Here is a 25,725-nt window from a genome sequence, read left to right on the forward strand (position 1 = left end):
AATTATATTTGGGACACTGAGGTGCTTTACCAACCAGGAATGCCCATCAGTCGTGCGAAGAGCTAACTGGACACAGTATGCAGTGTATTTCCCATATCCCCTGCAAGAATTCCAGGCTCTTGTGTCTTCAGGTGTCCATGGTAGGTATTTGTTAATATATACAATAGAAGGAAGGGCTGTGCATGGCCAGCAAGGCTGAACTCGGGGGATGTTTCCCTTACTTGTGCCCAGTTAAGATTAAGGAGGGGAAAGGCTGAAGTAGCCTGGCGTCCAACATTTATTTTCTGTTTGACCCATGACACCCTGCTTATGTAGAGGTGCCTGAGTGGGACACTTGGTAGCACTGTCTAAGAGCACCAACTTGAAAGCCAAACAACCTCTGCACCAGCCAAGGAAGAGACAGAATGAGTAAAAAGTTTTCTTGACACTTAAAAACCCCAGAGGCCGAATTACTGTTTGAACTGCTGTGGAGGTGGCCATGCACTAAGGAAAAGGGGGCTGGATTTAGGACAACAACGCCAAAAGAAGTTAAGGGTTCATGTGAGTCAGATTGTCCCTCATAGTGAGTCTAATCCTAGACTGTCACATCAGTATCCCCTAACCCTTTGTGTACAGTGACTTTAGAACTCCAAAATTGGCCTCAAGCTCTCTGTTGATCCCTCGCCCGTGTTGATCCTGTCCCATTCCAAGTGGCGGAAACGCCAGTAAATCCCCATTCCTTGGAGTCCCATAGGACTTCATGTGGAGATAGCTTTTCTGGTATTACCGGGCCGTTAATACTGGCAGTTTTTGGTGGTAGAGTGGCAGATATAACTCCAGCTCAGTGCTGGAGGTAAATCCACCCCCCTACTGGCAAACTTGGAGTGTGCCAGTGTGATAACGTGCTGGTATGCAGTAATACCAGCACCTTATTAGCGTTGACACACTCGTTATGATGCCCTATGAATTTGAAATGGAAATAGAACTACTTAGATAAATAAACAGGAGGAATGGTCAAACCCGTTATTCGTCACCATTATTCATAGTTTTGTCACTTCCATCGTGGCAGCCATTGCTTCTCTCTATATTTACTCTAATTACACATTTATAAATCTTTATAAGGCTACCACTGGATAAACCTAGATGGTAAATTAATCTGTTCCAATTTCGAGGTACCACCAAAATTTTGGTATTTCAAGAATGCCTAATATTAAAGCATCCTTTTGTAATACCAGATCGGGTCTTATCGGCCCCAGTTAAACGCCCGAGCAACGCCAGGCTTTTAACAAGGCTACCCAGGCCAATAAGACCCAATCCGAGCTGTCAGAGAGGGTGTTAAGGCTATCAGCACCCCGGGTTTCCAATCCGGAAAACCAGGGCATTAACAAAAAGAAAGTATTTTCATTCATTGAACGGGACATGCGCGGAGTCATATTAAATGAATGAAAATACTGTGGCAAGATGGCCACCATGGATTGGGCGGCAGGGATCAGAGCTCCTCTTCCATTTCTATGGCGGCCACAGAGCGACAGCAGCAGCCAGCGTGGCGACAGAAGGGCCGCCACCGATGGAAAGAGGTTTGTGGGGTGGAGGGAACCTTTTTTTTAAAAAATATAAGGGAGGGTGGGGGGAAGACGGCACTACAGGGAGGAGTAAGCAGCCTCCATGTTTCATGGAACGCAGCCTAAGGTTGGCAGTTTCAGCCCGCGATCCACAACACCTTTTGTTCAATCCAATCTGCCAACTTTTGTCAGGAATATGAATTCCTATTCACGCTGTATTAATCTTTTTTTTTAAAGAATGATCTATTCTGATTTTTTTTTTTTGTTACTATTCAAGATCTATAAAATGTTTGACAAGGGGAGCTTTATCTACCTTATTGTTTAGGAAGCTTCTGTGTTAGTGGTGAACAAAGAGTCACAATCTCTGGTGTTTCAAGTGCCCTGCACTTTATCACAATGTCGCTTGTCATTCTGGATATCTTCGGCACCCCTAGGCTTTGTGTCGTCAGGAAGGGGCCAGTCATCCAAATTCAAGGTCTGTGGCAGGATTGTCATGGGCCAATGAGGAGTTGGCTGTACCCCTTCTCTGGGAGCTGGTGACCCACCCCTACAAAGTCAGGAGCCTACTCAAAAGCACAATTCAAGAACTACCCACTGACTACTTCTCTGCTTCTTTCTGATCACTGATTCCTTTGCTGTACTGGTTGTCTCCCTCCCTTCCTCCCTCCTCCTTCTGGCTCTCCTCCATTGCCCACACTCTAATCTCTTGACTTCTCCACCATCCTTTCTTCTCCTTCTCTCTACTGCTTTTTCCCCTCCTGATTCTTATGTTTCTGCAAACCAATTGTTGCCTGCTCCACTCCTTCTTTCTCCTTTATTCACCTCGCCACTTCCTTTCTACTTTTCTGCCCCCATTGACTCCTCCACTCTCCACCATTCTTTTTCTCCTCTGTTAGCTCCCCACTCTCCGATATTGTCCCCACATCCTTTTGGCTCTGCTGCCACCGCCTCCTCCTCACCTTCTCTCTTTGATGTTCTTATCGCCTCTTCTGCACTCTTCCTGTTACATCATCATCCTCCTCCTCATCCTCTCCTTTCCTCTCATGCTCTCCTAGTCTGCTCCTTCATGTTTTTCTCCTCACTGCTCCAACATGCACTATCCTCCCAACTCCCACTAGTTTCCTGACCCTCTCTGCCCATTTCTATTTTCGTATGGCTCGGCTTGCCTGCTAACATTCAGCTTGGGGTTCTGTCATGAGCAACCTCTGTGATTGCATGGCTGACTGAACAACTTCTAAACACACAGCTGTGCTTGCAGGTCCATCACCCAACACTATCTTGGGGGGCTGCCGTTGTTTAAATGTGCTCTTGTTGGAAGCCAGAGCCTTGTCCTGCATCCATGTAGTGGGTGTTTGTTCACTTCTTTATTCTAGGTTGGGCTCTGTGATATCCTGCAATGTAGGCTCACGGTTAGCTGCCCTCGAGAGATTGGCTTCCAAGTGTTCCTGCACAGACAAACTTGTCTCATTTCCAGTGTTCAGATTTGGTGGATGAGCAGGTGCGGTCCCACGTGAGGCGGGAGGGGGACGAGATAGGTTCAAATTGTCCAACAAAAACATTACCGTGCAGCCAAATCCAGACCCTCTTTGTTGTTGTATCAGAGTAACACTTGCTGTAGGTTTTTTAGTGGGGTTAGTTTTTTCGATTAAACATATCTTGACCTGAACATAACTAATTGGTGCTGCCTGTCTGAGGGTAAGGGTCTTAACCCAGGCTGTCATAGAAACACATAAGTCTAGCGATAGACTGAGTTGGTCTAGGGATCCACCAAATACCTTCTTGGGGGTATACTTCATGAAACAGGTAGTGGTCTCTGGTCTCCCTAGTCTCACCCTCTCTGTGGCATGGAACTTTATCCCAACCCCTGAGTCCTCTTGTTTGAAAATGTGCCTCAGCGCAGATCATCATGATTCTTCAACCATGCAGCGTAGCTTTTGTGTCAACTTTGACACATTTGGGGTTCATGCTATATTAATTTTAATTTGTACTCTTGTAATTTTTGGTAATAATTGGTATTATAGAGGTCTATGCACCTATGGGTTATTGCTCATGCAACACTGACTTAGGCACTGCAAAAGAAAACTAATACATAGCTGCTAATCAGTTTGGTTTTGACCCCTCCGCACACCTGCCTCACCACCCATGGGCCACCGTCACACTCAAAGCCATTAGACTATTGTACTATATTCATGATATATTTGTGTCATTTTTTGACACTTTCACATAACATGTTCAACCCAGTTCTCCTTTTGAATGTTCGTATAATCTTAAGTGGCTTGTACAAACGTATTGCCTTAAAAGGATCAGTATGAAAACAGCATGTTCAAAGGGAAACCTGATGACGCAAACATACTGAAAACAAACCAGGATTCTACATTTAACGTGAGCAAAGTTTCCATTCTAAGTAGGCGCTACCCAGTGCTTTCACTTACCTTTGCACTGTGCTGTTTCAACATAGACATTGCGCTCAACCAACCTTCACCAGTTTCCAGTCCCCACATTTCCCTTCTCTATGCCATATCTAAATTAAGGTTATTTTAGCTACTCACACCTTTATTTTTTTTTTTAAACTTTTGTTTATTCATTCAGCTTGGTAACACAGATACAGGTGAATAACAATAGAGCCTTCAGAAGCAATTCAGGGCAATCGGCACATTACATACAATACATATCAATGGAATACATAAAGGAGAGGGTATCGACATATGCACCTGGGGGGCCCATAGAAGGACGAAACGAAAGTGAATGAAATATAGCTCAGGGGCCACCTGAGGCTGGGTTAGGAGAGGGAGCTGGAGATACGGAATCTGAGTCGGTGTCAGTGGAGGACATGAACGAGCGGAACTTCTGCCATATATCTCTAGGCCTGGAGCAGGCGGGTTGTTGAACCGCCCAGGATTCTTCAGTATCGGAGGCCCACGTAACTGCTCTGAGCCACTGCGCGTGGGTGGGGGGGATAGGCCGTAACCAGCAAAGTAGGATTGTACGCACCGCTAGTAGCATACAGAGACCAGCCAGTTTCCTGGAGTCGCGGTGGAGTTCAGGGAAATCATGAAATAGGCATTTCATTGGAGCTGGAAGGAAGGGGGATTCAAGGATGGTCGATGTAGTGGAGCACACTGAGGACCAGAATTGGGTGAGTCGAGGACATGACCAGATCATGTGGATGTAATCAGCATCCTCATAGCTGCATCTAGGGCACCTGGGGGAGGAGTCGCTAGAGATGCGATGTAGCCTGGTCGGGGTGTAGTGGTACCTGTGGAACACCTTAAATTGGATCAGTTTGAACCGGGAGTTGAAAGACACCCCGTGGATCCGGGCACACATGTGGGACCAACGTTCATCGGTTATCTCGAGGCCGAGATCTGTCTCCCAGGAGCGCCTTAGTTTGGGGAATGTAGGGGGTGTCCTGGTTTGAAGTAAGGTATATAGCCTGGAGATTTTGCCCCTCATTGGGTCAGGTGAGGAAAGTTCGGTGATTGCAGGTTCATCAGGTGGCAGTGATGGAAAGTCTGTGTACTTGTGCTTGAGTACTCTACGTAGGGATGAATACTGAAGCCAGACGGAGGGTTTCCGTCTAAGGGGGGGCCGGGAGGTCAGGCCATTCTATAAAATTACCTTGTTCGAATATATCGCGCAGCAGTTCATAACCCGCCTCGGCCCATGTGCGAACCACGAGGGGGGGACTCGCGGGACCCCAGGGAGGAAATTCCAAATTGGAAAGTTACCGTGAAAAGGATGGGTGATGCCCATTATTTGCCAAGATTTGGACAATGCCAATGATGTGCATGTCGCTGGGTCCAGTGAGTCTGATGCCGACGGGATTGGCATGATCACCAGAGATCGGATGTCGCGATCGTTGACTGACAGTCTTTCCAGTCTAACGTGGGGTGGGGGGTCCGATATGTTGAACCAGTGTGCAGTATGTTGGAGTTGAGCCGCCAGCCAGTACTTGAGGAAGTCTGGTGCCCCAAAGCCACCAGCTTCCATTGGGGCAGAGAGGGTCTTAAGCTTAAGGCGGACCGCACCGGAATGCCAGAGGAAGGAATTAAGAGAGCGTGTCAATGTCTGAAAGAATTCAACACCCGGCCACAGCGGAATATTGGCAAATCTGTACAGTAGTTGGGGAAGTACCACCATCTTCAGTACCCCAATCCTGCCTGCAAGTGAGATCGGAAGTTTGTTCCATCCCTGTATTTTTGTCATAAGGTTTGTGAGGTATGACTGGAAATTATCTTCCAAGACCCGTTCAATATGACGTGACACTACTACGCCCAGGTACGTGAATCTAGATTGGGCCCATGCGAATCCCATGGCATCGGGAGGGGGGAGCGTGCTGGGTGTGAGCGGAAAAAGGGTTGATTTAGAGCAGTTCACTGTAAGACCAGAGATCCGTCCGAAGAGAGCGACGTCTGCAAGTACTGGGGCTAGATTAGTTTCGGGGGAGCGGATATAGAGAAGAGCATCATCGGCATATAGAGAGACTATATCTGAGCGACCGGCAGTACGTAGACCCCTATGTGCATGGTTCTGGCGAAGCATGTCCGCAAACGGCTCCATTGCCACAGCGAAGATTAAGGGCGAAAAGGGACAGCCTTGTCTGGTACCTCTAGCTATTTGGAATAGGGGGGAGCAGCGGTCCTCAGTGCGAACTCTGGCGACGGGATTAGAGTAAAGTAGCCTGATCCAGGATACAAAGGTGGGACCAAATTTGCATTTATCGAGTACCCGCCAGAGGTAATTCCACGAAACTGAATCAAAAGCTTTTTGCATGTCTAGGGTCGCGGCCACCGCGTGTACGCCAGGGTTCACTCTGCTTATAATGTTGAAAAGACGTCTCAGATTTAAGGAGGTGGAGCGGCCCGGGATGAACCCCGCTTGGTCAGGGTGGATGATAGGTGGCATGTACGGGACCAGTCGTAGAGCGAGTAATTTTGCGAAGATTTTAACGTCACAATTGATCAGTGAGAGCGGGCGGTAAGAACCGCATTGAGTGGGGGATTTATTAGGTTTTAGTAGGACTGTTATGGTGGCTTCGCGGAGTGAAGGGGGGAACTGGCCCGCCTCCAACGATTCCTCCCAAAGAGCCACCAGGCGGGGGAGCAGGAGTGATTTGAAATGTTTATAAAACTCGACAGGGATACCATCTGAACCTGGGGCCTTACCCGAGGATAGAGAGTCTATAGCATCCGAGAACTCCTCAGGGGTGAATGGATTCTCAAGGGATCCGATGGTGTCGGGAGAGAGGACCGAGAGTGGGAGTCCATTCAGGTAAGCATCGATCTCTGCATCGGTGGCACTGTCAGAGTGTGCATATAGGGATTGGTAGAAGGAAAGGAATTCCGCATTGATATCTCCAGGGGAGGTGGCCATGGACCCATCGGGTCTCTGGATTCCGGGAATGGGTGGGGAGCCAAACTCATGGCGGAGGAGTCTAGCTAGGAGACGGCCAGGGCGCTCGCCCTCACCATACCTCCTCGCCCGCCCGGGATTATCAAGAAACTTCAGCTCGCGGTCCGCAAGGGCGTGGAAGATGTCCAATTCAGTGCCGATTAACGCGAGGGTTACAGGGGTTGGATCTAGGGAATACTGAGCTTCCAGTGAAGATAACGTGGCCTCGCTCTCGGCGATCTCCCTGCGAATAGATTTGAGGATACCGTTTTCCTTGGAGAGGGCAATGCCTCTGATGTACACCTTAAAGGATTCCCAGAGGGTAGCCTGAAAGGACACGGAGTTGGTATTGATCTCAAAAAACTCCTCGATCGCCGACTCCATCTCGGAGCTAAATACCGAATCGAGTAAAGAATGCGGCTTCATTTTCCAGTGTCTGGATCGATCCCGATTCGGGCCCCAGCATAGTGTAACGGTTACAGGGGAGTGATCGGATAGGGTCCTGGGGAGGATTGTCATGCCAGATACACTCCTAATTAGCCCATCAGACACCAGCCATCTGTCAATCCGAGAGAAGGAGTCGTGAACCGTAGAGTAGAAGGAATAAGAGCGGGAATCAGGGTAGAGAAGCCTCCATGCGTCAAATAAGGATAGGCGGGAAAGAGAGGAGAGTGTAGTGTAAGCCGCTCTGGAGAGTTGACGGGGTCTGGAACCAGATCTGTCCAGATCCACGTCGAATATTGTGTTGAAATCGCCTCCCCAGAGAATCGGTATCAGAGGGAAGCCATCTAAGAGAGTTATAAGATCAGAATAGAATCCGGGATCATCGATATTGGGGCCGTATATATTCAACAGGACTACTTCCTTATTCTGTAGGATACCATGGAGTAGAACGTATCTGCCCAGGGGGTCGATAATCGTGGCGATGGGGTTGTATCTGAGACTTCTGTGAATAAGGGTCATAACCCCGCGGCTCTGGGTAGAATAGGTGGTAAAGTACCTCTGGGAACCCCATGTTTTAGCAAATATTTCGCAGTATTCTGTGCATGCATGTGTCTCCTGAAGGAAAAGGATTTTAGTCCCATGTCGCTCGGCTTGAAGTTGTAGTAACCTCATTTTCTTATAATTACCCAATCCCCGTACGTTCCAGCTCATAAATGTCAGGGTTTCCTCACTCGACCCTCCAGGGATAGTCATAGAGAAATACGGGTGGGTGGAAATGTGCTCCCCAAGGATGGTGCTCAATGCGGATCAATTTAAAACGCCGAAGGGGCCATGATGCTTCGGGCTCTGCCCTTTCTGCGAATACCAAGCTGCTTTTAGCATGTAACCCCGATCCCCCCTCCCCCTCCCACATCCCTCCCCCAATCGAAGGGATGAACAACCCGCACCCAAACAACCAGAACAAACACGATGGCATCAACGCCTGGGGGGCCTGTGTACCGGCCTGGCGGCGACGCTCCGAACCATAAGGCAATTTTAGGATAAACATAATGCCCACTAATATTCCCCGTTCCCACCCAGGGGAGGGTCCGTGGGTGACGGAGGGGGGAATGGACAGCAGGTGATGCAACAAGAGAACTGGGATGGAATGTGTGTACAACCGATCCACTGGACCGAGAATCGTATTAGCTCAACTACGAGAACTGAGAGAAAATCCTAAGGAGAGGTGAACAAGGGTGAGAAAAGCATTTGACGGGCATCCAGAGCCTATCGGGGAGGGGGGTGGGCCGAGCAGGAGGCTGCCCAGCAACCCGGCCATATTGTGATAGGCCAGTGGAACTGGAGGCAACAGTCACAGTGAGAAACAACATCAGTGATACCAACATTTTTGTCAAGAGATGTGAACGAGGCAATACACAGGAGACTTATCAGGTAATAGCGGAATGACAAAGATTCAGCCAGGAATTAAGGCAGGATTAAACGGTGTCAATTCAGCAATTAGGGCGATCCGTTGCGAGCCAGTGTCAGTGACTGTCACGGGAACATTTCAGCCGGGAAAGCGTACATCAATGAACCTGGCTGCCTCCTCGGGCAGCGTGAGAAAGTAAACCCGGTTAGTGTGTTCGATACGAATCGCACAGGGAGAAAACAAAGACACAAACAAACTCCATTACGATGTGAACAGGATGGGTTGGACGGCAATCCTGTCAGTCCACGAGCCTACGTAGATGCCGCAACCGGGAATGACGGAATGCTACAAGTCTAGCTGAGTTCTGGGCCAGGGCCCAACGGCATCGTTACACCAATGAGCCCATGTAGTGTTAGGCCGATGTCACAGTGTGTGGACCAATGTAACAAGATATTCAGCAATGGCAGTGAGTGTTGTGGGTACAATTCAGCCGGGAAAGTGTTCGTCTATGAACTTAGAGGCCTCCTCCGGTAGCGTGAAGAAGTATACTCGGTTTGAATGTTCGATTCGTAGTTTGGCGGGATATAGCATTGCATATTTGACCTGGAACTCGCGCAGTCTTCTCTTCACCGCCAGGAAGGACTTACGCTCACGCTGGACCGCCATCGAGAAGTCCGGATATAGGTGGATTCTGGCTGCGCCCAACAAAAGGTCTCCCTTAATTCTCGCCGCCCTAAGGAGGGCATCCCGGTCGCGAAAATTGAGGACTCTGGCTATGATGGGGCGCGGAGGAGCGCCAGGCCTGGGCTTCGCTGTAAGTGCACGGTGGGCTCTCTCGATTGCAAATTGTGAGGAGAGTTTTGGGGAATCAAGGAGTCGGAGTAGCATGCTCTCCACATAGTCCTCCATGGGTTCTTGTATGCCATCCTCCGGCACCCCAATTATGCGGAGGTTGTTGCGCCTCGAGCGAGACTCAAGATCCTCATTCTTCTTCTCCACCTCTGTCACGCGGGCGGATAGCGTGGAGATCTCCGCCCGAAGGGAGCCCAGACCATCCTCAGCGGTGCTCACCCGCGATTCAATCTCGGTCACACGACCATCTGTCCTCTCCATATGTGCCTTAATAGAGGATATGGTACCATTCATGTCGTCGAGTTTGCTGTGGATTGTGGTGAATCCCTCACGGATGTATTCCAACATTTTCTGAGATTCGGATGGTTCTTGTTCATGTGAAGCGGATGGTTCTTGTGCAGGTGTCTCCGCCCCGGATCCCCCCGGAGGCTTCGTAAACATATTGATGGAGGATTGCTTCTTTCCCGTCCGTGTCGACATGATGCCGACCCGAGATGAGCTCAAAACCAGCGGGCCAGACAGGAGGGTGAGCAGGGCGCCAAGGGAGGGCACCCGGACGCGTGTATGGGGCCGCCACCGGCCAGAGCCCAAGACGGGACGACTCGAGTTCAGATGGGGGGGACCAATCTCCGCCGGACTGCCGGCCCCGGGTCAGGAGTGTCTCCACGGACAGTTAACACGTGTGGTAGTCAGGGAACCACAAGCAAACCTCAGAGATCCTGTGGGCGCCGGGGCCAAGGAGACAATAATTAGTAGGAGAGCCAGGGGAAGCCACTGCGATGAGGTGGGACAGGGGTATATCCTCGTGTGAAGTTGCAGGGTGGTCAGCACTCCGGAGGAACAAGGGCCAGCAAGGCGAGTAAGTGGTGCATCAGTACGGGAGATCGGGGAACAGAACGCCCCCCAACGTGGCAAGGTGACTCGATAATAGGTAATTAGGAGGGGGCAGATGTCACAGGCCGCCCCCGGGCCAGTTCATGTAGCAGATGGGTCACAGGCTGATGGGTCCGGGGGGTGGTGTAGCCGGAGACGGGATCAGCCAGGGAGTAGGGAGGGCACCACCTCTCAGGGTATCAGGATAGAAGAGGAATGGAGTTGCAGCCACCAGATAGGGCCAAGTGTAGTGCCCGAAAACATGGGGAGGGCTCCAACGTGGGTGATGGCCCACGGTGATTCAGAGACGCCGATACGCCGCCCAAGGCCGCCGGGAAAGTGGAGCTCCGGAGGGGCTGTCAGCAGGATAGGTGTAACGGAGATCAGGGGCCCGGGGGTAACTCACCACCCGGAGCCAGGAGCGGAGGACCGGTCCAAGTCAGCACACCGCCTGGGATGGGGCAGCGGAGCGAAACGCTCTCGAGTCCAGCGAAGATTCAGGGGCGCAGGCTGTAGCGCCGAGCAGCCACTCGCTCGTAAGGTAGAAAGAGCGGTCGCGTCGGGCGGGAAGGACGCCCCTCCCCCACAGGAGGCCTCAAGCCACGGGACACGGCCGCGATTCTCCGGAGCTCAGAATGGGATCGGAGGAAGCACACGCTCCCGTCACACCCGCGGCGGCTCGTAGCCCCGCAGCGGCAGAGGTCCGGGGGACGGGAAGCGACCGGCGGGTGCCTCGTCACATCAGCTTTCACCTCCGTCGGATGGCTATGTATATCGCCGAGGCAAACAGGAGGATTTCTGCAAGAAGGGCGCCTCACGGCTCGGAGCAGATCAGAAGGCGGCCATCTTCACTGAGCGCAACAGCGCCCCTCAGCTACTCACACCTTTATGATTGATAGTCCTTTCATAGAACTCTGAGTGTAACCCTCCTGTTCGACTTTCATATCTACCCTCAAGGCCCACAACGTCTACCTCAGTTCTCTAACAGCTTTATCATCCCTGCCCCAAACTCTGCTCCCAGATACTGACCGTAGCCAAATATGCAACTTTTGTAAAATAAGAAAATAAACAGAAAAATCTAAAAAATGTGATGTGTAAAATATATTTGCCTTTTATTGTCCTACTCCTCACCCACCATTTTCCCTCTCCGTTCTATGTAAATAGACTGAAACATCTTTTTAATTATGTACAGCACTTCTTGTGAGAGTGATTCTGTTCTAAAATAAATACAAAATAAGAGTAATAAAATGCTGTCGCGTTGGATGCGTTGCTTTATCATGCTGTTCTTTGATCATGCTACTTTCATACTGAGGGTATAAACGGTGGAACTGTGTGCGCACCAAGTGGTCTTGCATCCATCGATCTGTGGGTTCATTGCCAAGATTCTGGAATATTTACATCCACAAAATAATGTTTTGAGTGGATTGCACACTGTGTTGATGTTTTTTTCTATTGGAACCAGTGTATACAGACTTGCTGTCTCTGAAGAGACCATTGAAACTAATTGAAATTCTGACCAAAAAAGTATTACGTTTTCACTCTATGTAAAGAGTTAGTCTCCTTGCAAGTTCAATTAGACCAGCTGCACTGAGCACCCAAAGTTTCTAAATCAAGTAGCAGTAATTGATTACCGGGATGGAGAGTTAAGTGAGCTTTTGTTTTTTCCCCAACAGGTGATGCTGCCAGCAGCATAGAACAGGAACACGGAAGGAACACAGAAGTAACTGCCATTATAAGTGCTGAAAGAACAGACCAAAATAAAACTCTGCTGAGAAAAATGAAGTCAAAGTTATTCCAGACCTCTGAGAAAGGGAAACGTTTCAGAAGCCATTTGTGGTCAGAAGCTAATCGTGAACAGGTTGGAAAGACAACTACTGAACATGGAAGTACATTTAATAATGTAGTTAATACTGATTTATATCTCGCAACTCCTGAAGTAGAGACACTTGATAAATCTAATGACTGTGAGAACAATATGTGGAATAAAAACCTCCTTGCATATCAACCAACTACTTTAACAAACTGGAAACCATATGCGTGTAATCAATGTGGAGAAAGCTTTTGTGTGAAGGGAGATCTTCGAAGACACCAGAGAATACATTTTGGTGAAAGACTAAAATCTGAATGGACAGATGAGAAAACTAATCCCGTATCTCTGCAGTCCGAGATGCGTAATGCCATGAGCTATTCTGACTGTGAGAAAAGCTACAATCTAAAGCGTTATGTTAATGGGCAAAGGAGAACACATTCAGGTTTTAGAAACCCTACTGCTAGACCATATGTTTGCAATGAATGTGAAAAATGTTTCAGCCTAAAGGGATGTCTTATGAGGCATCAGAAAATACATGAGGGACTAAAACCATATGCGTGCAGTGAATGTGAGAAAAGCTTTGCTCAGAAAGGAGATCTTACAATACACAAACGAACACACACAGGTGAAAAACCATATACATGTAATTACTGTCAGAAAAGCTTCAGTCGAAAGGGTAATCTTAACCAACACAAAAGAACACATACCGGGGAAAGACCGTATAAATGTAGCCAGTGTGAGAAAATCTTCAGCCGAAAAGGGCGTCTTCATGAGCATCAAAGAAAGCACACTGGCGAGAAACCATATAAATGTACTTTATGTGAAAAAAGATTCTGTCAGAAAGATAGTCTTAGCAAACATATACGAATGCATACTGGACCACACCTATTTTAGAAAGCTTACCAGCACTGATATTCCCCATACGATTGATTCAAGGAGGTTCTGATTGTGTCAGATCTTTCATAAATGACATCCATTCTGTGATTGTTCATGGTGACACAGTATTGTCCAGAAAAAGAAGCCTAAATGTCACAACAAGCACCAGGTCAACAGAATTGAAAACTGTACAATTGACAACTAATGGTTACAAAGAACTTGTCTTCTGTTCCTTCTTGTGCAGTGCAGTATCATAGCACGCATGGTCTTGGTAAATTAATATTTGTCATTACATGTATGCACATGTTATACTCAACTTGGAGACACTAAAGGTCTTTTCTATTACACAGACTTTGAGAAATGTGTTACAAGTGAATATTTAGTTTTTTTTTTGTCATGCTAACACAACACTATAAGACAACCGAAATATCCAACAAATTATCTTAAGAAGAACAAAGAGGCAAACCCTATTCAGTTATCAAACAAACGAGAAAGCATTTTTCTAGACCAGTGGAATGTCCAAACATGTTACAAATAAATATTAGCAAACTGTGAAGCAGGAATTCCAAGAGTTCAAAACAAGCCCTTTAAGTAATGTGTCCAATGGAAAAGAATACAGAACCAGCGAAATTACAAATTCAGCACACTGAAAAGCACAGAACTCTTGAGACGATGTGGTAAACACATGTGTTTTTATTAAGTAAATATTTTGAACCTAGGAAGATTGATCATCCCCTCCAGGATCATGGACTAAATTTCAAATGATGTTCTTTGCTTTCAGCAATAAAACTGGAAAAAAGACCAATGCTGAGTATCTTGCACAGAGTTGAAGAGTCCCTCGCCACATTCCCTGGGTTTGATATGCTCGTAGAAGCATGACTGCTTGCAACAGGCTATCAGAACACCACCAGCCAGCTTCATTGAACATTCTGTGAACTAAATGGAATCGCAGAAGTGCTGGCATTTCAACCACATCTAATACTCAAGCAGTTGCAACTGATTTGTGTATTCCTCCTAGGAAAACATACGTTCGAATGGATTTCTAAGCTCTGACCCGATGGACAGATGTTTAGGAGGCCATGCTTGTTAGATGAACACGGGACACTTATGGGAAGATAGCCAGGCCAATTCACTGTAGCTTGGAGGCTAAATCTCAGTTGGAGTGAGTGATCCAGGGTCTCCAATGAGCACACAGTGAAACACCAAAAATTACCATTAGACAGTAGTATACAAAAATATACTATTTACTCTTACTTCGCGTCCCCTTTCCTCCATATTGTATGGGCGTCCCTCGTGAGGGACGGGAGATGGAACCTTTTTCACTAGAAAAAAATCTTCTTCCCCTTTATATTTAGAGGCACGCCAGGGCACGGCCTTGGTAACCTGCGCTCGCCTGACTCCGCCCACCGGCGCCACTGCCCAGACCCTTTTCTGCGTCAATGGGAATGGGCCAAATTCACCACCCTTAGCTCGGTTTTGGTCCAGGCATGGTAGGTGGAGAGGTGGCCACAAGAGGTATGATTTCCCAATCTCCGTTCAGCTTCCAGATGCACAAGCGCTGGGGATACAGCTCCGGTATAGCACAGGAGCTGCTACTCTTGATTTCGATGAGAAATGAAGAAAATGCAGATGCAGCAGGTCTCAGGGCACTGGAAGGAACGCAGGAAAACTGCCTTCAGCGACCGTCACTGTGGCACAGTGACACAAAGAGACCCAACTCTCGCAGTATGCTGCAGCCTCCTATGTCGTGGAGTAGAGGTGCTGGGATGATGAAATTCGGCTAAAGGGTGCTTTGTTGGATAAGCTAGGATTCTACAAAGTCTTGGGTCGATACTGGAAATGGCAATGCTTCTGCACGGCAACCTAGGTTGGAGCTGGACAGTCCACTGGTTGGCCCAGGGAACTTCCGAACAGGCTCACTTTCAGGGTTATAAGGAGACGTCAAGAGTGATTGGTCCCATCACTCCAAGGGTTTGACGCACCTTTACAGGTCTTCTGAGATCAGGCGCAAAGGAGGGCTCCACCGGGACAGCGGCTGGATTTGGGTGCCATACCTCCTCAAGTGCATCTCAGGATCGTCCTTTGTTCTGCTAGACTCCTCAGGATACTTGGCTCCTTCTTCAGATCTGAGCTGGTCTGATCTGTGATCTCTGATGAATAAATGCAAGGCCCCTCATCTTATCCACAGTCAGGTGAGTACGTGGAGCCAGCCCAACAATCACAAGATCTTCCCCATGCATGCACACAAGCAGTGGTCCAATGAGGGACCACTGGGGTCCTCATGATCTCATGCAAACCAGACACCCTAGCACCAGTAATGTGGATTGGGACCAGACAGTCCCAGCCCACTTCCTGGGTGCCTACACACGAGACCTGCAGAGACCCACAAAAGAAGCAGCTTTCGCGGGCAAATGCATGCCCAGAAAAGGAAATCCCGGTCCCGGAAGGGCAGAAAGAAGGCAAAGGGACCAAATGGCCAAAGGAACAAACAAAATACCCTGTGGCATGGCCATGTTGGGCACTAGCCACAGTCAAGAGCAACATGTGGTAAGCGTAGTAAGACTCATTAAAAAGTTATACAAATAAAAGAAAAATCTACTGCTGCCACCAGTTTTTCCTGAAGCACATTGTACAATCGCCAACAATTTCTTAGGGTGTCAAGGGCCATACAACACAGAAGTTCCATTGCGCGATACTGGAAGGTACTTTGCGCAATGATAAAATGTTTTCAACACGTGGCAACAAAGTAAAAAAACTAAGAGATACATAGTTTCTCATTACTGGCAGCCTGAAGGATGTTGATAGTTTACCCATAATAAATTAGCAAAAGCCAGTGTAGTGAAGCTGAATGCTTCACTGCCTTGTAAAAAGTTCAGGTCAGATTAAAAAATAAAAGCAAAATAATTGGGGTTCCCTCCTAAAAATAGAGAGAAAGGTGCTAAAAAGAGAAATCTTTCCTAACAACATAAAGTGCTGTGAAACAAAACACACATAAGACTATGGCTTTGTTCTTTATGAATGTTGCACCCCATGGAGAGACAGAAAAGAGACACATTTCAGTTAATACAAAGAATCAACATTTGAAATAAAAATTACTCAAATAGCTCCAATCAGACGTTCTTTGGTCCTTAACTAGGAGGTCTGCAAATGGCTGGGATGGGGTTGCCATTTGGAACCTTTTCAAGCCATAATCAACTAAGTAATTTTGTAAATGGAGGTGGTGAGTTTATAGTACTGTGTAACTCATGTTTCAAGAGGAATACTGGATCACGTCAATCAAAAATGATAAGTCCTGATCCAGATAATCTTGGCCTTTGTGGCTAGAGGTCGCTGTAGGATGCAAGGCAGCACCGATCATGTAAGTACCTGTGATTGGGCAAAATAAGAAAAATGTTTTATCACAGTGTACATGCTATTTCCAACAGTAGCACCACAGACACTCCAGGAAAAGCTTATCACTGGCCTAATGGATGTATTGAAAAGGTACTGTGGAGTTAATATGTAGGCTAACGAGGCATGTATCACTGAATTCCAGGTACAGGCTTATACATTTCAAGATTCAAAACTGAACACATTTTACCCCTGCTGGCCTCATGAAAAGGTTTCCTTCCTCAGAAGGGTGTTGCCCCAGATGTAATGATTCGGAAGCTGGTATATTACATATGCTTTGGTCATGCCGGGCACGGTCGGTGTCTTGGGATGCGATATGTCAGGTATTAGACGAGATTGTAGGTCAGCATTTATTATGAGAACCCTCAATGTGTTTATTGGGATATGTTCATAAACTGAACAGATTGAAGAGCAAATGTGTTAATCTTGGACAAATAGTGTCAAAAAGGGCTATCCTAATGAGCTGGATGTGGAAGGTGGCCCCCACATACGATAACTGGTTGCATGACTTGTTGTGGGCTAATGACATGGAAAAAACATTTGTCAGCCTACAGGACCCTGTGAGTCAGCCTCGAGCCATTTGGGGCGATTTTCTGCACTATTTGGAATGTAAAAGGGCTGACAATGGCGACGGCTGAGTAATATTGTGGCTGTGTTGTATGTATCTCTTTGGAATACCTGAATTAGCTCATCATTAATGTTTGTTTATGTTCTGCATTACTGTACCCTTGTGCAATGGAAAATAAAATGTTTTAAAAATAAATTAAAAAAAACATACTCTGGAGTCAATTTGAGGGAAGAGATGCAGCACACTGTTCTACATACTACTTCCCCACTCAAGAATGATGGTGTTCCTGTCATGGGAAATAGGGAACCATTTTCATTTTGGTGGAGAAAGTACCCCGGGGGACCACAGAGCCTCTACAAAAAGACCAAAAGTCACAAGAAACCTTTTTTTAAAATGTTTTATTATTTATTTATTGTTTTTGAAACAAACAAAAACAAAACAAAAACAAACCATCATAACACTTTGCATGAGTCCAGAACAATCACAGTATTCCATATCATTCAATAAGAGCTCCATACTGACCATAATTGACGAAACACACACTGTGCAGTATACCACCCGCTCAGACATTTAACAAGTATTGAACATATTTCGGCCAAGTCTCTGGTGGCCTTGCTAGAGCTGTAGGGTACAGAGGAAGGCAGTTTCTAAATCATGGCTCCCCTCCCCCAAGACATGGCAATTATCCTGCGGGCCAACAGCCCTGTATGTTTACAGTTCGCGGATGACCCCACCTTCGTACTTACCAATAACCCCAACATGGGGTCCATTTCAACCTGTTCACCTACAATGAGCCAAACCCGGTGCAATACATCATCCCAAAATCTGCCCACAGCTGTGCAGGACCACGCCAGGTGGAAGAAGTCGGCTGGTGTTTCACCAAATCTGGGGCACATGTTCTGTGTATCTACAAAGTGTTTATGAAATTTCGCTGGTGTGTGGTACACTTGATGCACGAAATTAAAGTGGATGCATTTCCTTTTTTGAACCATCTTTTAATTGCCATTTTTAACATAGTACATTACAGTAGTGTGCGATTAGCGCACATTATATTTGCGTATATAATACAGTACCGTCGTTTCTTTCTGTTAAGTGATTACAACATTCCCAATTTACCCCCCTCTTTCTGGCTCACCCTCAACAGTGGTGAGAAGGCTCCTAGATTCAAAGATCGATATTGTGTAGTGCCTGTTGTGCTGCTTGCCCCTGTCCCCCGTCCCACATGCTCCTTTGTTGATTGTTAGCGTTTCCCGTAGGCCGGTTGACTCCCCTCGCGACCCCCATCCCACTTTATGTATGGATTAGTTAATTTGCTGAATTGGTCTGCTCTAGCGGGGTTATATGTGTCTGCTGTCGCCTTAACACCTCCCTTTCCATGCTGCAGGTTTTTCATAAGAGTGCAGCTAGCGCGGATGTGTAAGGTGGGGTTTTGGCTTTCCAATGGATGACCAGGAGTTTCCTGGCCGTGAACAGTATGAGACCTATGAGTCTGCGGGTGAGGAACTCTGCATGCCAGTCTTCTGAATGCGCCCCCAGTAGCATGATCTCAGTTGTGAGTGCGACGTTGGCTCCATTAATGTCTCTGATCTGCTTGTGCACTTTCCCCCAGTAAGGGATGATCCCGGGGCAGTGCCACAGTATGTGTCCCATGGTGCCTTTAGCGCCGCACCCCCTCCAGCACTTGTCTGTCTGGGCTATCCCCATTGTGTGACGGGGTGTGATAGTTGTTGCAGGATTTTATATTGGATTTCTCTATTTTTGAATGTTTGAAGAGGCTTGTGGTATGGCCGTGTGATATTCCAAGATGTCGGGTATGCCTATCTGGATCCCCAGGTCCTAGGACCACGTCAGCGCAAGTGTGTGGTTCCTGCCTAGGTTGCTGGGGATCGCCATTTTATAGAAGGTGCAAAGGCGTGGAAAAGATTTTAGATGTTGCTCCATCTCCTTCTCACAGGGGACTGGGGCCAGGAGTTGAGAGTCTGACGTTGTGTGGGAGTGGATCGCTGTTTGCAGCGTGAGGTACGTGAGCCAGTCCCCATGGTCGAGACCCAGTTTTGTACGTGTGACTTGAAATGTCTGAAGCGTCCCCTCATCACTTATGTCCATCTGCCAGGTCTCATGTGTTCCTTGCCAGGCTTTAGGGGCCCTGCCACTGTGTTACCATTGTGTTCCTCTGCCAGCCTATAGGGGCCCTGCCACTGTGTTGCCATGCCAGCTTTTTACCGGCCCTGCCACTACAAGCGCTACCACTAGCCCCTTGATGCCCTGCCAGACCTACAACTGCCTCTGCACATGCCTCGACCTACCCCTAGTGCCAGCCCTGTACCGCACAACACCACCCAGCTCAGTGCTCTAATGCATCCCCCTGCCACCCACCTCACAGCGCCCACACCCCTCCTCTCCTCTATCTCGCTCATTACTCTCTCTCTTTGGGCCATCTGCAGCTTGCTCCCTGCATACCCAGACCTCCCTCCACCGCCCTCCATCATGCCTCACTCCTCCCCACCCGCGTCACCACACACCACTCTCAACCACTGCATTATCAACCCTCCTGAACACCTTCTTAGGCGCTACAGACTAAGAACCCGTACCAAACCCTCATTTGTGCTCCACAGCTCTCCACCATCTACCTTCAGTAGGAACCAAAAGCTCAGCTATCGCACCCACACAACATTTTCACGCTCACACCCTCCAGCCCATGCACATACCCTCCACCCCCATGCGCTCATACATGCACCCCTCCCTCCTTCACTCACAAGTGCTCCCACCACTTCGCTCTCACCGAACACCAGCGCTCAGGACCCACCACCTACCAACCGATTCCTTAAATGCGCCCTCATTAATGCACGCTCCATCCATGCCCATGCCATAGAGATCAATGACCTCATCACCACCCACAAACTAGACATGTTAGCAGTATCCGAAACTTGGCTCCACGAGGCATCCAACCCATCCCTACACCTTGCCCTCCCACAGGACTACACCATCCTCAGGCAGGACCGCAAAACCTCTAAAGGTGGGGGCGTTGCCCTCATCTATAGAAACTCACTTGCCATTAGGCAGTGTAACCAACTCTGGGACAACAACGCTGACCTTCTCCACGCCAAACTGGCTCTCTCCCCTAATTGCACCATCAACCTCTTAGTCACATACAGACCTCCAGGCTCCCCTCCGGACGTCCAAAAGCATCTCCTCCAAATCATTAGCAACAACCTGAAAAGCTCCACCAAAACCATTCTACTTGGTGACCTTAACCTTGGCTTAGATGACCCCAAGGACAAATCTGCCACACACCTGGCCAACGATCTTACCAACATGGGGTTCATCCACAAAATCACCAAACCTACTCACTGCAAAGGCCGGTCCATCGACTGGGTAGCAGATCATAACTGTTCTTCATCCATCACCTCCATCTCAGCCCTCCCCTGGACAGATCACCATCTCATCCAATTCTCCATCCCCACCACACCCACTCGTAAAATCCTTACTCCTGCACCCCCTGCCAAAGTCAGAAGCTCCAAAAAGCTCACAGCGACCAATCTCGCTCCTCTTCTTGATATCCCTGAACTCAAGCATCCCTTTATCCAAGATCCCACCTCTCTTGCTAACATCTACAACAACGCCCTCACCCAAGCCATTGACTCTATTGCCCCGCTGGAAGACAAAAAAGGAAAAAAATCCATGCACTCCAACTCTTGGTTCTCAGAAGAACTATCTGTCTTGCGCACCATGAAGCGCAAAGTCTTATCCAACTGGCAGTCTACGCCCAACCAATCCTCTCTCAATGAGTTCAAAGAAATCTCACGGACCTACAAAATGTCCATCTTCGAAGCTAAATCTGAATCATATAATCAAAGAATAACCAAATCCAGTTCCAAAACCAGAGAAATATTCTCTATTTTCAAAGAACTCGCCACTCCCGAGTCCAGCCCAGACGAAATCATCAAGGATGAAGCTTGGTGCACAGGCATCCAGACAGCCCTCCTAAATAAAGTCAAAACGCTTCAAGACAAAATTGCTTCCCAACGTAAAGCAGTCAATACCTCTGCCACGACTCCTTCTCTCCCCCCTCACAACACTCACCCGCAAACACCCCTCTTTGCCTTCAGAGAAGTTACAGAACTAGAAACCTCTGCTCTACTCAAAAACATCAAACCTTCCATTTGCAAGGGAGACATATGCCCTCCCACTATCATCAAAGAGTGCTCAGAAGCCCTCACCCCCATCATCACAGCTTTCATCAATGCCTCCTTCTCCTCAGGAACCGTACCTCATTGCCTGAAAGAGGCTTGGGTTCGCCCACTCTTAAAAAAACCCTCCTTAGATCCCACCTCCCCCAGCAACTATCGCCCCATCACCACCATCCCCTTCCTCCTTAAAATCCTTGATAAAGCAGCCCACAACCAAATTCAGCAATACATAGAGACCCACTCTATCCTAGGCAGAAGACAATCGGGCTTTCGCAAAGGCCATGGGACCGAAACTGCCCTACTAGATTTAAAAAATCAAATCACCAAAATAATGCACACAGGCAAACCTGCTCTCCTCCTGCTACTCGACCTCTCTGCGGCATTTGACTTAGTGGACCATGACATCCTCACATATCACCTATTTAATGCAGCCCACTTCTCCCTTAAAGCAACCTCTTGGATTACCTCCTTTCTAGAAGGCCGAGCCATGAAGGTGTACTCTGATCAGGCCAATGCTCCTCCGACTACCATAAATTGTGGAGTCCCACAAGGGTCATGCACCGCACCGACCCTATACAACCTCTTCACTAAACCCCTCTTCGACCTACTGGACTCTCTCGACATAGCTTATACCAACTATGCCGATGACACACAAGTCCTCCTCCCCCTCACTGGAGACTATGCCCAAGACACAGAAGCCCTCCTTACCATTTACTCCACGATCCAGGCATGGATGGCGATCAACAGCCTCTGTCTTAACGGAGACAAAACAGAGATCATCATCCTGGCCCCCAGCGAAATCCTCTCCAAGCTCAGCCAAGACTATTCACACATAACCATCGACAACACCAACATACCCGTCTCCACTGCTGTGAAGACCCTAGGAGTATATTTAGACGCTACTCTCTCCATGACAAGACAGGTCAACGCCATCTCCTCCTCCTCCGCACTGACCACCAAACTCATCTTCGCAATAAAACCCTATCTTACCACTCCCAACTGCCTCTCCATTGCTAGAGCCACCATAGGAGCCAGGCTAGACTATTGCAACGCCCTCCTAGCTGGCACTTCAACCAAAAACCTAAATAAACTCCAAACAGTGCAAAACAATGCGCTCCGCGCTGCCCTGCACATCCCCAAATTCGACCATGTGTCGCAGGCCAGAAGAAATGCTCACTGGCTCCCAGTTAAAGAAAGAATTAACTTCAAAGTACTCTCCCTCACACACAAATGTATCAATCATACCGCTCCCTCCTACCTAGCAGAAACCATCACCAGGAAATCCTCCCTTCGTCCTATAAGAACCCCCATGACAACCAACTCCGAGTCCCCACCATAAGAAGAGCTAAAGCTGGAGGCATTGGCTTCCCACACATAGCACCTAAGCTCTGGAACAACCTCCCTAACTCTCTTAGAGCGGAACCTTCACTGCTTTCCTTTCGGAAATCCCTCAAAACCCTGCTCTTCACATAATCACCTCCTACCCTCCCCTCCGACATGAATGACATATTTTCAAACGCCATGATGTCTGCACTGCTAAGTTTGTAACTAAAACATGTTACTGTAAATCTAATGCCTTGTAAACGTATATTTCTAAAACATATACCGTAACTCAAAATGCCTGTAAACTTTAACAACCTTCCTTCTGTAACCAGCCAATTGCTTATATGTAACAGCGCCACGATGCCCACGGGCTGAGCGTGCGCTTTAAAAATATGAATAAATAAATAAATATGCTGGCCCATTCATGGTCTTGTTTCTGGTGAATTGTCTGCGCATGACCGTAGGACAGAATTGCCTGCAGGCTGGACCATGGTGGTGCATACCAAGTTGGGACCTCTTGCGCGGCTCTCAGTTTGTGCCATTGGGAAAGAGTGGGCCCAATATTAGGGTGCTTTTTAATGTGTGGTGGGAGCTCTTTAGGGGGTATAGCCATGGTTTCGATTGGGGTTGCCCTCCAGCTGGCGTCGTCAGTTGTGTCCAGCCAGCGCTTCATCCAGCATACCTGTGCTGCCTGAAAATAGTTTTTACAGGATTGTGCCGCTAGTCCCCCCCGTTTGCCTTGCCAGCCTGTAGTACTGAGAGGTGGATTACCGCCTTCTTACCTTTCCATATAAACTTTGTGATCACCTTGTTTAGTTCTTTCATTGAGTTAGATGTTGGGCTAACTGGGATCATCATCGTGATGTAGTTTAGTTTGGGGAACAAATTCATTTTTAGAGAGTTAATCCGCTCCGTCAAGGATAGCGCTAGGGTGTCCCATCTGCATAAGTCTTGGCATATGCCCTTAATTTTCTGTGGTTAGTTTAGATCTCTGAGATTTTCAAGTGCGGCACTTATATTTATCCCTAAATATTTGATATGCGTTTGTAATAAGAATGGGGCTACGCCCACAGGGTCCCACAGGATATTTTGTCGCAGTGGCATGACCTCAGACTTACTCCAATTGATTTGATATCCTGCCATCAGGCCGATCTCTAACAGCAGCGCTCGAATGTGCGGTAGAGATGTAGGGCCTTTTATTATGTAGAGGAGCATATTGTCTGCTTATAGGGCCACACAGTGCTCCTCCCTGCCCTGTACAATGCCAGCCCAGTCTATGTCAGCTCGGAGTTAGATTGCTATCGGTTCTATGAAGAGGGCGTAGAGTAGGGGGGACAGTGGGCACCCTTGCTGCGTGCCCGATTGTAGGTCGAAGGCAGGAGTGCCCGATTGTAGGTCGAAGGCAGAGGAGGTCAGGCCGTTTGTGACCACTGAGGCGGTCGGGCCCGCATATAATAGTCTGATTAGTTGGACAAGGTGAGGGGGGAAAGCCGTATCGGGGCAGGACCCGGAATATAAATTCCCACTGCACCATGTTGAATGCCTTTTCCGTGTCTACTGACATTAATATATCTTCTGGGTCTCTATCCCCTGCGATCAGGTGTAACAGGCGCCTGATGTTGTCGCGCGAGTGTCTGTTACCTATAAATCCAGTTTGGTCTTTATGAATGGGAGACTAGTCTCAATTCGGCGAGCCTGGAACTTTGCCAGAATATTTACATCTGCATTTATGAGAGAGATGGACCTGTACGAGACACAGATTTCGGGGTCCCTACCCGCCTTACGGAATACAATTATGTTTGCAGCGAGAATCGATTGTGGGAGACTGCCCCAGTAGTTTGCCTCATTATATACCGCCTCTAGCTTGGGTGCCAGCTCTTCTCCCAGATCTTTGTAAAGGTCTCTGGGGAGGCCATCTGGGCCCGCTGATTTCCCAGCGGATAATTCAGCTATGGCACTTGATATCTCTGTCGCTGTGAGGTGGGCGTCTAAGGCAGCTCTATGGTCTGGTGGGATCTTTTGAGGTCCACGGTTAAGCGGGCTTCTTCTTCCCCCCACAGTTTGCGCTTGTGTGCCCAGTGCGGTATGCATTGTCCCTGTATATAGGCTTTAAAGGCGTCCCAGCATGCGTGGGCTGTGTAACCTTGTACCAGGTTGTGATCCCAAAACCTTTCCTTATCTGCAGCAAGATGCTCTAAGAGGTCTGGATATTGTAGCATGCGCAGGTGTAAGCGCAGGTGTAAGCGCCACGGGGGGGTTTGGGCTGCGTATTGTGTCGGGGAGAGTAATCCGCAGATGGAGTGGCTGTGATCTGAGAGAGTCAGCAGGAGGATTGTGCATTCCGTGACCAGGTAGTGTGTTGGCCGGGGCTAGCCAGTAGTCTAGGCGAGAGTAGCTGTCATGTGGGTTTGAGTAGAAAGTGTACTCCGGATTGTGGCCATGTGTATGTCTCCAGATGTCGATTAGGTGTAGGTCAGACATTAGTGATTGGAGGGCAGCCCTCTTGTTGAGAATTGAGGGGCCCCCTGTGTTTGTACCTTGGCGATCAAGTAGGGGGTTGAGGGCTATGTTGAGGTCGACCCCTATTAGCGTGTTATCGCCCATGTAATGTGCGCAAGCCACAAATGTGCGTGTAAAGAAGGATGGGGTGTCTGAGCTGGGGGCATACACATCGAGTAACGAGATGGGGTGTTGGTGTAGCAGGCCCCTGGCGAGTACAAACCTGCCCTTGGTGTTAGCACATACATGGTTAACCTGGAATGCGACCCGCTTATTAATGAGAATGGATACTCCCCTTTTCCCATGGTGTGGTGAATGGATTGTGGTACCCACTCAGCCCCGGTGCAGTTTTTCTGATTCTGCTTCTCCTAAACGGGTTTCCTGGAGGAAGATTGTCTCCTTGGAGGTCGCGCATATTGTTGAGCATTCTTCTTCGTTTAATGGGGTGACCCAGACCCTGGCTGTTGAGTGACACTAAGATGACCTGGGCCATCCTGTGGGTTTATGGGGTGTCATTATGCAGGGTTCTGTGTTATCTTGCCGGGAGGCACATGCGTGTG

General features: G+C 48.2%; 1 protein-coding gene across 3 annotated transcripts in view; it reads left to right on the forward strand.

The window, feature by feature from the left end:
* LOC138453790 (zinc finger protein 773-like) overlaps nt 1-17,333 on the forward strand; it is a 411,528-nt gene extending 394,195 nt beyond the window's left edge. For all 3 annotated transcript variants that reach the window (XM_069606944.1, XM_069606946.1, XM_069606945.1), the window contains one exon: nt 12,183-17,333. In XM_069606944.1, the coding sequence (XP_069463045.1) occupies nt 12,183-13,213 (1,031 nt within the window). In that variant the 3' untranslated portion in view covers nt 13,214-17,333. The remainder of the gene's footprint in view (nt 1-12,182) is intronic.
* Nucleotides 17,334-25,725: the final 8,392 nt, after the last annotated feature.

The sequence above is a fragment of the Ambystoma mexicanum genome, chromosome 4p, assembly GCF_040938575.1.
Source record: "Ambystoma mexicanum isolate Mex_15411 chromosome 4p, UKY_AmexF1_1, whole genome shotgun sequence".
Taxonomy (NCBI): domain Eukaryota; kingdom Metazoa; phylum Chordata; class Amphibia; order Caudata; family Ambystomatidae; genus Ambystoma; species Ambystoma mexicanum.